The sequence below is a fragment of the Cynocephalus volans genome, chromosome 2, assembly GCF_027409185.1.
Source record: "Cynocephalus volans isolate mCynVol1 chromosome 2, mCynVol1.pri, whole genome shotgun sequence".
Taxonomy (NCBI): domain Eukaryota; kingdom Metazoa; phylum Chordata; class Mammalia; order Dermoptera; family Cynocephalidae; genus Cynocephalus; species Cynocephalus volans.
Genome location: NC_084461.1, coordinates 213,455,122 through 213,468,916, shown reverse-complemented (window position 1 = coordinate 213,468,916; position 13,795 = coordinate 213,455,122). Strand labels below are relative to the sequence as shown.

The 13,795-nt window shown below is 53.7% G+C and overlaps 1 protein-coding gene across 4 annotated transcripts; it reads right to left on the bottom strand.

Annotated features, from left to right (window-relative positions):
* Positions 1-3,569: 3,569 nt before the first annotated feature.
* On the bottom strand, positions 3,570-13,225 carry POLM (DNA polymerase mu). Of its 4 annotated transcripts, none has more exons than XM_063086887.1 (11): positions 12,976-13,225; positions 11,447-11,630; positions 10,570-10,668; positions 10,280-10,450; positions 9,486-9,557; positions 7,360-7,480; positions 5,695-5,827; positions 5,443-5,545; positions 5,111-5,356; positions 4,955-5,038; positions 3,572-4,647 (listed from the first exon to the last, which is right to left on the bottom strand). In XM_063086887.1, the coding sequence occupies exons 1-11, from the start codon at positions 13,161-13,163 to the stop codon at positions 4,561-4,563; spliced, it is 1,488 nt and encodes a 495-aa protein (XP_062942957.1). In that variant the 5' UTR covers positions 13,164-13,225; the 3' UTR covers positions 3,572-4,560. The 4 variants fall into 4 exon arrangements, with proteins under 4 accessions (XP_062942959.1, XP_062942960.1, XP_062942957.1 ...); XM_063086888.1 differs by having other exon boundaries at positions 4,562-4,647; positions 4,955-5,052; XM_063086889.1 differs by lacking the exon at positions 5,695-5,827 and having other exon boundaries at positions 3,570-4,647; positions 5,443-5,567.
* Between the last annotated feature and the right edge of the window lie 570 nt (positions 13,226-13,795).

The window sequence follows — 13,795 nt, the reverse complement described above, 5'->3', positions numbered from 1 at the left end:
CTCCCACAACCAGGCACACCAAGCCAGCGCCTTGGGTCCCGCCCAGTGACTCGAAGCATGGAGCCAGGAACCGGACCCTCCTCCCACAACCAGGCACACAACGCCAGTGCCTCGGGGCCCACCCAGGGACCTGAGGCATGGAGAAGGGGACTGGATTCTCCTCCCATAACCAGGCACACCAAGCCAGTGCTTTGGGTCCCACCCAGTGACCCGAGGCATGGAGCCAGGAACTGGACCCTCCTCCCACAACAAGGCACACCACGTCAGCACCTCAGGGACCACCTGGGGACCCGAGGCAAGAAGGGAACCAGACCTCTCTCCCACAACCAGGCACACTGCGCCAGTGCCTTGGGGCCCACCTGGGGACCCGAGGCATGGAGAAGGGGACTGGACCTCTCTTCCACAACCAGGCACACCAAGCCAGTGCCTCAGGTCCCACCCAGTGACCTGAGGTATAGAGCCAGGGACCGGACCCTCCTCCCACACTAGGCACAAAACGCCAGCACCTTGGGGCTCATCTGGATAACCAAGGCATGGAGAAGAGGACCAGACTGCCCTCCCCTTAACCAGGCACACCGTGCCAGCACCTTGGGGTCCGCCTGGGGACCCAAGGCACGGAGAAGGGGACCAAACACACCCACAACCAGGCATACCGCCAGTGCCAAGGAGCATACCAAAAACAGCACCTCCACATGGGTAGCCCACCACAGCCACCACAATAACCATGGACGCCACAACCACCACGCAGATGGTCCGCCAACCACTGGAGTGCATTCACACAAGAAGAGTCAGCAGCAGAGACAAAGAAAAGAAGAGGATGTCTGTTTCCACAAAACTCATTTTAGAGTGACAGAAGAAGCATCTGCTCTATGATAATATTGGAGGACCTGATCACACTTATCAGTATTGGACAGATCATCTAGGCAACAAATTAACAGAGTAACCATTATTCTTTCAGAAGGAGAGAAGAAATCTAGGGCAATTAAAGGGGGGAGGGGGAGGGAATGGGGGAAGGGGAGAGACTGGACCAGGGGCATAAAGAATAATTATTATTTGTAACAATATATATGCTAGTAATATTGACTTAATCAACATATCTCAATGTTCACCCCCCCAAAATATGTATAATCGATTTTGGTTCAATAAATAAAATAAATTTTAAAAAAAAGACTTCATGCCAGGAATGCTGTGTTGTTTCAACGTCTGAGTCAATTAATGTAATACACCCACCAACAGAGTATTTTGTCCTTAAAAAAACATGGTCATCTCAATAGATGCAGAAAATACATTTTACAAAATCCAACACCCCTCATGATAAAAGCACTCAGCAAACTAGGAATAGAAGGGAACCTCCTCAACCTAATAAAGGGCTTCTATGAAAACCCACAGCTAAGAACATACTTAACAGTGAAAGGCTGAGATGAGGAAAACGACAAGGCATGTCCCACTTCTACTCAACACTGCACTGAAGTTGAGGTTTTAGCCAGAGCAATTAGGCAAGAAAAAGAAATAAATGCATCCAGACTGGAAAGGAAGAAATAAAACTATTTCTCTTCACAGATGGCATCACCTTGTCCAAGAAAATCCTAAGGAGAAATAATAAAAAATTTTAAAAAGAAGAAAATCTGAAGGAATCCACCAAGACTATTAGAACTAATAAATGAGAGTTCAGCAAGGTTCCAGGAATACAGAAATCAACTGTATTTCTATATACTAGCAATGAATAATCTGAAAATGAAATTAAAACAATTCTATTTAATATAACATCAAAAAAATAAAATATTTTGGAATAAATTTAAATGAAGTATCAAACTTACACTCTAAAAACTATAAGCCGTTGTTGAAAGAAACTAAAGGAGATCTAAATAAATGGAAAGATACTCCACGTTTATGGATCAGAAGACAATATTGTTAAGTAAAATTGGCAGTACTCCCCAGACTGATCTAGAGTCAATGCAATCTCTATCAAAGTCCCTTCTTTGCATAAATTGCAAGGTGAACCTAAAATTCATATGGAAAATCAAGGGACCCAGAATAGCCAAAAAAATTTCAAAAAGGAACAAAGTTGGAGGACTCACACTCCCCAATTTCCAAAAATTACAGTAATCAAGACAGCATGGTACTGTCATAAGGTAGACACATAGATCAATCGAGTAGAATTGACAGTCCAAGAAAAAAATTCTCACATTTTGGTTAATTGATTTTTGACAAGGGTGCCAAAAGAATTCAATGGAGAAAGAATAGTTAACAAATGGTGCTAGGACAACTGGATCTCTACATGCAAAACAGTGAAGTTGGACCCCTATCTGCTCACACCTATATAAAAATTAATTCAAGATGTATCGATAACAAATGTAAAAGCAAAAACTATAAAACTTTTAGAAGAAAACTTGGGGTAAACCTTCACCATGGAAATGATTTCTTAAGTATGACACCAAAAGCACAAGCAACTGAAGAAAAAAACAAATTGGACTTTATGAAATTAAAAACTTTTGAGCTTATAAGACACCATTAAGAAAGTAAAGACAACCCACAGAATGGAAGAAAATATTTGCAAGTCATGTATCTGATGAGTCTAGTATGCAGAATACATAAAGAGCTCTTATAACTCAACAGTAAAAAGACAAATAACCCAGTTCAAAAATGGACAAAGGACCTGAGAAGAAATAGTCAATTAGCACGTGAAAAGATGCTTAACATTGCTAGTTATTAGGGAAATTAAAATCAGCCACAAAGAAATACCATGTTACCTTCACTAGGATGGCTATAATTAAAAAGACAGACTACAACAAGTATTGGTAAGGATGTGAAGAAATTGGAATCTTCATACATTGCTCGTGGGAATATAAAATGATGCAGCTGTTTTGGAAAAGTCTGGCAGTTCCTCAAAAAGTTAAATATAGAGGTTACCAAATGACTCAACAATTCTACTCCCAAAAGAAATTAAAACATGTCCACAGTAGCATTATGACCAAAAAGTGAAAACAACCCAAATGTCCATCAACTGATGAACTGATAAATAAAATATAGTATCTCCATACAATGTAATATTAATCAGGCATTAATTTAGGCTACTGGGAAACTGTTTAACTCACATGGGTGGCTTGTTGCTGATGGACTGCAAAATGACACAGGCCTCTGGACAACAATTGGGCTCTTTCTTATAAACTTATACTTACCATATGACCCAATAGTCCTACACCTTGCTATTTATCCGAGAAATGAAAATTCGTGTCTACACAAAAGCCTGTACATGTGTGTCTACAGCAGCTCTATGCATAATCACCAAACCTGGAAACAACCCAAACATTCTCCTGTAGCTGAACAGATAAGCTGGAGTGGCCTTGGCCTGGAGTGCTGCACAGCAACAAAGAGGAACAGACTGCGGACACGCTCAACCACTGCACAAAGCTCAGAGCATTATACTGAGGAAGAGAGGCTGGTCAAAATGTTCCATATGGTTTGGTTCCACATATGTGATATTCCAGAGAAGGCAAAACCACAGGGACAGAGAACGGAGGAGCAAGTCAGGGCTGGGGAACATGTGAGCACAACAGGACACTGTGGGGGATGTGTCTGGGGCGGGACCTCCTGCATCCTGACAGTGGTGGCTAAGAGGAATGAGTCAATTTTACTGAATGGCACTTTATTTTTCTGCATGGCATTTAAAAAATACTGTTTAAGTGGTGACAGTTCTGGGAAGTCCTCACCGGATGGGTGACTTCTGATTCAAGACCTGACGGGGGAGGGGAATGTGGGGGGAGTCACTCCAGGTGGCTGAGCTGGTGAGGGTGAGGCCTTACAGCCGGCACATTACCGGGTGTGTGACCCGCATGTCCAGCCCTTGGAACCGGGCATGTGGGGCCTGGGGCACATAAAGTGGGAAAGCAGTGAGCCAGAAGGGCTTGGACCAGTGGGCAGAGGCAGAGTGCAGATGCGGCTGGCAGGGACTGGGTTTGGAACTGCTGGAGGGCTCTGAGCAAGAGCAGCAGGAGGTGCCCTGTGTTTAAGAATGTGCTGAGAGCAGTCCTTCAAGGCAGAAGCAGGACGCCAGGCTGGGGGCTGCAGTCCTGAGGCCCCAGCACCCAAAGTCCTCTTCCTCACAGCCCCTCCCTGGATGCCAGTGGCATACCCTTACACCCTGAGTGGACTCCTCACAGGCATGAAACACAGCATCCACCTTATGGCTCAAACGCAGGGCACTTCTGAGTGGGGGTGTAGGGAGCCTGCAGGAGTCACAGTAGCTACAATTCGACTGAACAGACATGCATCAGGCAGGGCCACTCACGACCACTGGGTTTGCCACAGCTCCATGAAGTGGGCACCGCTCAGATCCTGTCCAAGACAGGACCCAGAGGCATGGGGAGGCTGAAAGCTAACTCAGGATGACACAGCTGACGGCCCCCGCCTAGCCAATGCCCTGCAGCATGCTGGTGAGGGCACGCCGGCTCAGGAGGGGTGACGTGAGGTGGCAGAACATCTGCCTGGAAATGTTCAGTGGACAAGGGTCTGGGGCAGCCTCTCATTTCCTAAGAGTGGAAGTAGGGGCTGGCAGGCAGGTCAGGCGTTTCTCTGCTCTGGGGGAAGGTACTCGAGGCCCAGGTGTTTGAAGATGTCTTCCTCTGAAGTCACGTGGAAGAACACCTTCTGGAAGAGGAACGGGGGCTTCAGTGGATGGTGAGTGGCTGCTGACTGTGCTGGGCAGGGGACCCGCAGTGGCTGTGCTGGTGCTGGTGGTATAGGACAAGGCCCTATGGGGAGAGGCCCATGCCCAGGGCCACCATGCCAGGAAGGGGTGCCGAGGTGGATGTACTCTTGAAGGCCAGGATGGGGGTGTTGAGGCCCAGATTCAGGCCCTGTGGGTTCTAGGCTGGAGGGGTGTGGGGCCGTTTCAGATTGTGGGCCAGGGAGCAGGCTGTGGAGGTGCTTCCTGCCCCAGTCCCCAGCGACATACCTGCTCAGGGTCAAACAGCCCGTGGCTGTTCAGCCACAGCCCCTTCTCCTTCCGGCTGAAGCGGCGCAGCTCCCGCTCAAAAAGCTGGGGGGAAGCAGCTGTCCTCAGCAGGGTTGGCCCAGCCCCAGCCCACGCACCCAGCAGCACGCACCCTACCTTGGAGCCAGTCCAGCCAAGTAGAGCAAAGGGGAACTGGCTGATGGGCACAACCACCAGGTCCACCCTCACAGCCTTCCAGGCTGGGCAGGGCCTAGGGGCATCCCCCACAGTCGTCTCCGGGGGTTGAGGCAGGCGGAAAATGCAAAAACTCCTCTCAAAGGCATCCATGGTGTGGCTGTGCCGGGCCCGCTTGGCAGGGGACCCACAGTGGCTGTGCTGGTGCTGGTGGTATAGGACAAGGCCCTATGGCGAGAGGCAAGCATGGGCGGGACCACCATGGTGTGGAGAGCAGGAGGCTGGGCGCGATGGCACAGTCAGCAGCCACTCACCTGGCTCTGAAGGCGGCACATCACGCTGGTCAGCAGCCCTGCCTCCCGGCCCTCCTCGGGGTGGGTGATGAGGAAGTCCACATCATGGCCCTGCGAATTCCCCCTGAGGGGACCAGTTTGACTCTCTGGCCCCAAGTCAAGGGCATGTCCCTTCCAGTGAGTGGGAAGGCCCATCTCAGTGTCCCCACCTCAGGTCCCTTCACTGGGGAAGGGTCTGAAGCCAAGCAAGAAGGGCACATTAGCCCCCCTTACCTCCGGAAGCTGCCAGTCAGTGTGATGGTGGCCCCGGGCAGGGCCTGCACCACGGCTACCTCCACTACTTGCTGCAGGGCCTCCACATCAGGCAGCCAGATTGGGGTGCTCAGGTCTCGGTAGTGCTGGAGACCTGTGGGCAGTGCCGGCTCTCCTGACTCACCCGGCCTGTCCCTCACCAGCACAAGGAGGTCACCTGGGGCCCATGGCTGCAGGACAGGGAGAGGCCTCCGAGGAGCAAGAGGCTGGAGCATGGAGCAGAATGGCATCCCAGTCTAAGCACAACACTATCCCATCTGCCCTTTCAAATGCTAAACTTTTGAGATGATTGTAGATTCATATACAGTTGAAAGAAGAGAGATCCCCATGTGCCCTCTACCCAGCTCTCTGCAAAGGTAACATCTTACAAAATGACACTACAGCCAAATATAAGGACAGTGATGCTGACATGGTCAGAACAGACCGTCCCTTCTGATGCCTCAGTTTTCCCATCTATAAATGGGACCAGGCAGCAGTGAGATGTGAAAATGGCTCTGCCACGAGGAACACCTCGCTTTAGCCTACTGCTGTCTCCTCGCTTCTCAAGAGGCGCCTTTCATGCTCACATGCAGCTAAGGGCGGGTTCAATGGGAGGAACAGCAGCGCCCGGCAGAGTGAGCTCATGCAAACGCTGCTGGCCGTCCCTGCCAGCCCTGGTCATGGGGCGAGGCCATGGCAGGGAGCCAGTGCTGCGGGTCTCACTCCCTTCTGCACTAGGCAGAAGCCCAGGGAAAGAAGCAGTGAGCCAGCAGTGCCTGCTGGGCTGGGGGGCTCCTTCAGCCAAGCCCTCAACTTAGGGGAGGTCGCAGACAGTACGGCTGCAGTGGCCAGGCAGGCCACATGGAGGGAACAGAGCATCTGCTGGGCACCTGCCAGAGGAGCTCACGGAACTCCATGCTGCCATCCCTTCTCCACTCTACAGTAAACGTAACTGAGGCTCAGACAGGTTAAGTCTCAGGGCCATGGTCATCTACATGGTGAATGCCAGACAGCACCCAAACAAGCTCTAAAGAGGGCCGGCCCACGGCTCACTTGGGAGAGTGCAGTGCTGATAACACCAAGGCTGTGGGTTCGGATCCTATAAAGGGATGGCTGGTTCGCTCACTGGCTGAGCGTGGTACTGACAACACCAAGCCAAGGGTTAAGATCCCCTCACCAGTCATCTTAAAAAAACAAACAAACAAACAAACAAAAAAACAAGCTTTAAAGCTCATGTTCTTCCCACTACACGGTGTCACCTCCCCCTGCAGGCCCCCTCCATACAGACTGGTCAATAGGCTGGGGTGGCAGATGTGCTGAAGCCCAGGCTGTCCCTAGTCCCAGGTCAAAGTCTAACCAGGAGGCAATGACATAAGGCCCAGAATGTCACAGCAGTTGCTGTGACCATCACTGTTCACTGAGGCAGGGCTGCAATAGATCTTGAATCCATTGGATAGAGGCCCTAGGAGCCCACCAAACAAGGATGGCTGGCCTGCCACCCAGACCCCTTTGCACCACCCCTGTTCCCTGTCGTCCAGGGAACCAGCACGTTCTGTGTGTCAGTGCTGAGGGCTGCAGGGTGAAGGAAATTTTCAGATCCAGGGGCTTTGGGGAAGCCCAGGGCCCAGGCCTCTCTGGAAGGCTCACCTGCTCTCTGCTGCTTGGTCAGTCTCTGGGGCTGTCCTTGGAGGTCATCCAGGGTTCGCAGCCCTTCCTGGTACCACCGGTCAGCAGTCCTCACGCCGACCCCAAAGATTTGGGTGAAGAGCTGTGCAGAGGAAAAAACACAACACAGTCAGGAGCAAAGCTCTCATGGCGAGATGCAGATGAGGACGTGGCTCTGGGTAGGGGGTGTCATAGCTGGACGTGGCAGCGCTGCCTCGTGAAGTCATTGTGCACCTAGGAGGTGCCATCCCCCTTGCGTTTTGCGAATTTAAGCAACCTGCCTGAGGCCACACACAAGGATGCAAACCTGGAGCGGTGCCTACCCACCCCCCTCACTGGGGCTGAACCCACACATGCCTTGCTGCAGCCCCAGGAGCCACAGCGTGCCCGAAGCTGGACTTGGGGGCTCTGCGGCCACTCGCCACTTGCCAAAAGACTCTGGGGAGCTACCTGCCCTCTCCTCTATAAAAGGTCTCTCCCCAGAACTTATACAGCTCTAGCCTGTGGTTCCAACACAGCCAAAATAGTCCCCCTGACAAACCAGCACGATGGGCTCTTAATTCACTAGGAAAGCCAGGTCACTCCCAACCAACAGCAGCTGGAACTTATTTCTGTGGTTCTCCTTAAACAGCAGGGAGGAGCTAACAAACGAGAGAGTGGTTTTGGCAGAAGAACTGGGGGCACCGCTCTCACATGCATCTCCCCCACACAGGGTGTGCCCCGGCCAAGCATGTCACCTGCCCGGGGCTGGCCACTTAGTCCCTCCCCAGGAACTTTGGCACTGAGACTGAGGTCAAGCCAGTGCAGGGGTGGAGGCGCCCGAGGGCTGTCAGAGGCACCTTGTGGCCTTGTGTCCTGCCGACGGAGGAAGCGGATGGATGGCAAGAGATGATGAAGCCACCGAAGCTGCTGGCAGACAGGCAGGGAGGAGGGAGGGCGGCCTGGTGGGACTCAAGCCCCCTGGCCCAGGTCCCCTCTGTTCAGGATTGGCCCATCCTCTCTTTGATTCTCTGAACCAAGAGTATTAGGTGGGTCCCTGTCACTTGTAACCATGAGAATCCCAACTAAAAAATACTGAGATTAACCCAATTATGTTGTTTTTTAAAAAACAACTTCTACTTACTAATTTTCTGCCACCCTGGATGCCTTCTGGGACTTTGGGGTACCCAGGAGGTAGGGCAAGGTGGAGGAGGGAGATGTCTCTCAGCACCTCTCCCTCCTCTGCCCAGGAAACCCTTGGTGGGACCGACACCACTCACTAACCTCCTCAACTTCAAGGTCATTTCATCCCCATCCCTGCGTCTGCTCACCCAGTATGGCCTTCCCACCTCCCCAAGGCCCCTCGCCCCACACTTACAGCAGTGGTCCTGCTCATCTGGCCCCGCTGTCCCCACCAATGCCCCTTGCCCCGTTCTCTACCTGTTTGAGCCCAGCTGTCCCTCACACATCACTCAAGTCTCCCTCTTGGAAGCCCTCCCTGCCAATCCTGACAACGTTCTGTGCAACCTCCTGCAGCACCAGTGGCCCACCCTCCCACTGCTCTGACAAGCTCCAGCTACAAAACTAGGTGGCGGAAAGGGTGTCAGTGCAGGTACAACCAAGGCATCCAGAAGAGCTCGGATGGCATTTCCTTAGCAGACAGAGGGAAGTTGCGCTGTGGAGACAGGCAGGCCGACAACACCAGGAAACACACACAGGATCAAGATGAGATAGTGCAGGTGTAAGCAGCTCACAGTGTCCCCGTGATAGCCAAGAAAAGGCCGTGTTTTGTTCAGTGTCCTCTAAGGTGCCACAACAGGCAATATACTTGAGAATATTCCATCAAAAACAGTCCAATAAGAACAGATGGTGCTGAGTAATCTAGAAAATTCCCTGTGCTCAAAACAAGACTCTCCCCTGCCTGTCTCCACTTGGCAGCCTTATACATAGCAGGTATCAGCTTAGCTGCCACTTCCTTGGCAAGACATTCTCTCACGAATGGATGGGGTCAGCCACCCCCACTAGCTTCCCTTTACAAGGTGAGGACTATGCTGTTCTTCCCGGCAGAGGGCTGAGGGGCTGTGTGCACCTGCTGGGGTCCCCGCCCCCCCCCCCCGCCCTCCGCGCACCTTCATGGTCTGGTACCTCTCTGAACACCGGACTCTCTCCACCTCCTCACAAGCTCCATGCTCCAGCAGCTCCTGGGGGGGAGACAAAACAAGAGTCTAAGCCTGAGGGGCCACAGAGAGAGGGGACAGGGAGTTAGGGTCAGCACCCTGCAGAGAGGGGCTCTGTCCTGGCAGGGTCTGGTAGGACTTGGAAATGAAGACTGTACCCAGGGAGGTGACCCAAGCGCTGCCACACAACTGGGGGGTGGGAGCTACAGCCCCAGAGCCCCTCGGGGTCTGTAGTTACAACAGCTGGGTGCTGGGAAACATGGATCATCTCTCAGACGAACATCAAGCCCCAGGATATACAAACATTTGCTTTTCAAAATGTGAGTGTATTCATATGACCTCATTTAAAAGCATCTTTTGGCACTACGTATTCTCACAATAAAAGTGCACAGAAGGACAACTCAATACGTCAGATGACCAATTACTTTGTATTTTCAAAAGAGATGCTTGTACTCAGAGGGCTTTCTTCCACCGTCCAGGGTGGTTTGGGACTGATGATAATGCCAGCCCGCAGCCCTGCCATGGCCCTTGCAGCTCCCTTCACTGAGTCTTCAGTGCCCTGAGGTAGGTGGGTGATTTACAAAGGAGGAATCCGAGTGCAGAAGGTGGCTTGCTGGGGCCTTGTAGCAGCATCTGCACCCACGTCTGTCTGTCCCTCCAAGCTGGCCTCTGATCACCAGGCCCCTGCTGTCTTACCAGGCCTAAGGTCTCCCCACCCCACCCTGCTCAGTATGGTGAACACCTACCTGGACAACCCTGCAAGAGTGTTCTCCAAAATGGGGCAGCCCCTGCAGCTGGCTCAGGGCTGTAACAGGGCCGGGAAGGGCCCTGAGCACAGAGGCTGCTCTGCAGAAGGAAAGGAGGCGGCACTCGCTGCCTTCAAAGCCCGCTGCCTCCGCCAGTGTCTCCAGAGCCTCCTGCAGGGAAGGGCCCTGGTAAGAGGCAGGGTGGGCAGGGCGCTTGGCCCCAATCTGCCGGCTGCCACCCCCGTCCTCCTGTTCCCAGGGCTGGGACCATGCTCACAGCAGTGGCTCACCGAGAAGCTGGTATTGTGGTGTGTGACGGGCGTGGGGCGCTGGCAGGCATAGGGCAGCATCCATGCAGGGCTTGGAGGCCCCTTCGTGGGCTCAGCCACCTTGGGATAGGCAATGACAGATCAATGTGAGGCTGCAGGGCTGGCACGAGAGCCAGGCAGCACCGGAGCCTTGCCTCTCCTGGGGCGTTCACCTCTGCAGCTCACAGAACAGAGGTGGCCAACTCTGATCAGGAGCAGAGGGAGGCACTACCCTGCAGGACAGTCTGAGGATGGGACTCTTGAGGCCAGATCAGCAGGAGTTAACACTGGCTGCCTTATGGAGCACTCTTCTCACAGCTGCACATGCTGCATGGACTCCATCTCCCCAGATCCTCACAATCAAGTGGGCTAGGGATGCTCAGGCCTGGAGGGTTGGGGCCTTGCCCCACGCCTCATGGCTCCCAGGCAGAACCAGAACTCTAATGAAGGCAGCATGGCTCCTGAGCTCACGTATGTGTCCCCACTGGGACCCACTGAGGTAGAGCAGAGGCCATGAACCCTACAGCATCCTGAGGACAGGTCCTGCTGACCCGTGGGTCATGTTACTTGGTTTCACAGTATCGGCTACTTGGTGAGGAAGAAGGGCCTACAATGCCTAAAATAAGTGGACCCCTAGAGAACCTGCACCAGTGGTAAGAACAGAAACTGGGATGGCCTTGCCCACCCCGTCCCTATCGTGGCCCTTTTACTGGCTTCTCAGGGCCCTCTGGTGGTCTGGGCAGAGCCCTCACTGCCTACCTCCTCTGAAGAACCTGAAGCACTGCTGCCATGTCACCAGTCCCAGCTGAGCTACAGCCTGTACCAGGGCTTTCTCCAACACTAATCCTCTCCCGCTCACCTTCAGGCGGTGCCGGTGCTCCACCGGGACAGGCTGCCCAGCTGCCATGCTCTCAGTGAACCAGCTTACATCCAGCAGAGCCGGGTGGGTGCAGCCTGGGGGAGCAGCCATCAAGCTGTGCTCCTGCCAGCGTGCAGCCTCCTCCGCCGAAGTGTGCTCCATCACCACATGTGTCACCTCAGAGCTGGGCAGAGGGAGGAGGTGAGGTGAGGTCCTGAGCCCTATCTGGCTCCACACCTCCAAGCCTCTGCTATTGGTGTCCCCTGCACTGTGACTGTCCATTTGTTCTTCAAATGTCAGATCCTCCAGAAAACCTTCCCAGCCCCTCCCACAGGGAAGGAACACCTCCACCCCTAAGCACCCTCAGGACTGTGGCTTTTGCTTGAGCTGTGCTCATGAGCCCAGCTGGCTCTGTGTTAACTTGTCTCCCTGTCCATCTCAGATAAAGGAGTTCCTGAAAGGCAGGGGTAGACAGTCTTTGTCTAAGTGCTGGGTTTAAGCACAGATGCTCAAGCCTGACTGCTTGGGTCTGAACCCCCGCTCTGCCATATACTTGCTGCATGATTTGGGGAAGGAAAGTATCTATACTTTGATTTCCTCCTCTACCTACCTTGGAGGATAAAAATAGACAGTGTTGTTGTAAAAACAGACAGTGCCCCCACACTCTAAACTGCTACGATCATCCTCTCCTGGGAGGTCCTGGCACACTACCAACCCCTGGTGATATTTAATTAAGTACATTTAAAAAAAAAAAAAAAAAAAGGCAGAGGAAGACACTGGCTCTCCCAAACTCAACCCTATGGGAACCCCCAGCTCTCTTACTCTAGGCGGAGTCTCTGTATGGGCAAGTTTTGCTCCTCTTGGTTCCCTCCCTATGGGAGAGCCCAAGTCAAGTTACTTCCTCAGGCCTAAGGACAGGGGAGCCCACAGAGTCTGAGCCTCCTGAGAAGTCAGTCTGGCTCACAGGGCGACAGGGAACTGACCCAAGGCAGAAGGTCACTTTGTAAATACTCCTACAACCCCTGTATGGCTCTTTAAAAGCCTCTGGCAGGGCCGGCCTGTGGCTCACTTGGGAGAATGTGGTGCTGATAACACCAAGGCCATGGGTTTGGATCCCTATATAGGGATGGCCGGTTAGCTCACTCGGGAGAGCTTAGTGCTGACAACACCAAGTCAAGGATTAAGCTCTCCTTACCGGTCATCCTTAAAAAGAAAAAAACACAACAACCTCTGGCTTTGATTCTCACAGTGATCCTGTAGAGCACTCCCTGCCCTAATTAATAGCACTCTTTACAGAAAACGAAACAGAGGGCCAAGGAGAGGTCACACAACCATGAGGTGCCAGAACTAACTTGGAGTCCAATGTGCAGGTGCCGCTGCCCCGTGGGAGGCGTGCCAGTTATCCCACCTGCAGCACTAGGGGGCCTCGCCGGCATGCGAAATAAGGTGGCCGGCCTCCTCCACCGTCCCCACGAAGCTGCCTCTGCGGCCCCACCCTGAACACTGGCCTGCCGTGCCGGGCAGCGCACCTGCAGGCGTCGAGGATGCGGAAGCCTTTGGATCGTCCCAGGCGTGTGAGGAAGGCCCGGCGGCTGCGGCCCATGCGCGGCTCCGCCAGGTAGATGGCGACGCCGGGGAAGCGCGCCGACGAGGGCGCTGAGGAGATAGCACCGCCGTCCGGGGACCCGGCCCGCGCTAGCCGCCGTTTCGGGAGCATCAGGGCCACGATCGCGGGTAACGCCGGCAAAAGCCGAAGGAAGGCGAGCGGAAGTCGAAGGAAGGAGGGCGGAAACCGGAAGGAAGGCGAGCGGGAGCCGGAAGGAAGCCAGCTGGAAGAGGAAGTGGCGCGCGGGCTCCAAGCCAGGCCCCACCCTATGCAAATGAGCCTCTCAGTGGGACTCGCCCCTAGGGCCGTGGGCGCGCCGCGGCGGTCCCGGGCTCTGCCCCGCCTCTATGCAAATAGCACTGGATGACACGCCTTCTATTTAAATCACCTTGGCGGAAACGGGCCGTCGGGCTCCGCTGGCGGCGGCGGGTGGAGGGGAGGTCGGGGGGCTTCTCCTCGGCCGGGAGGCCGCGCGCCGGCCCTGTCTGCTCCTCCTGCGCCCGGGGCTGGTTCAGGGAAACGCAGAGAGGGGCGCCGACCGGTCCGCGGAGCGCGGCAGACACGCGGGTTTCGAATGCGCGGGTATAGCGGCCGCTGCAAACACACTGGGAAGGTTTTCCAGTCGAGTGGCGTTGTGACAACTGGCCGGCCACTTGGAAAAATAGAAATTGGCGCCCTCCCTCAGCCCTTAACACCAAGATAAATTCCAGATGGATCGGGCATTTAAATCTAAAAAAGAAATG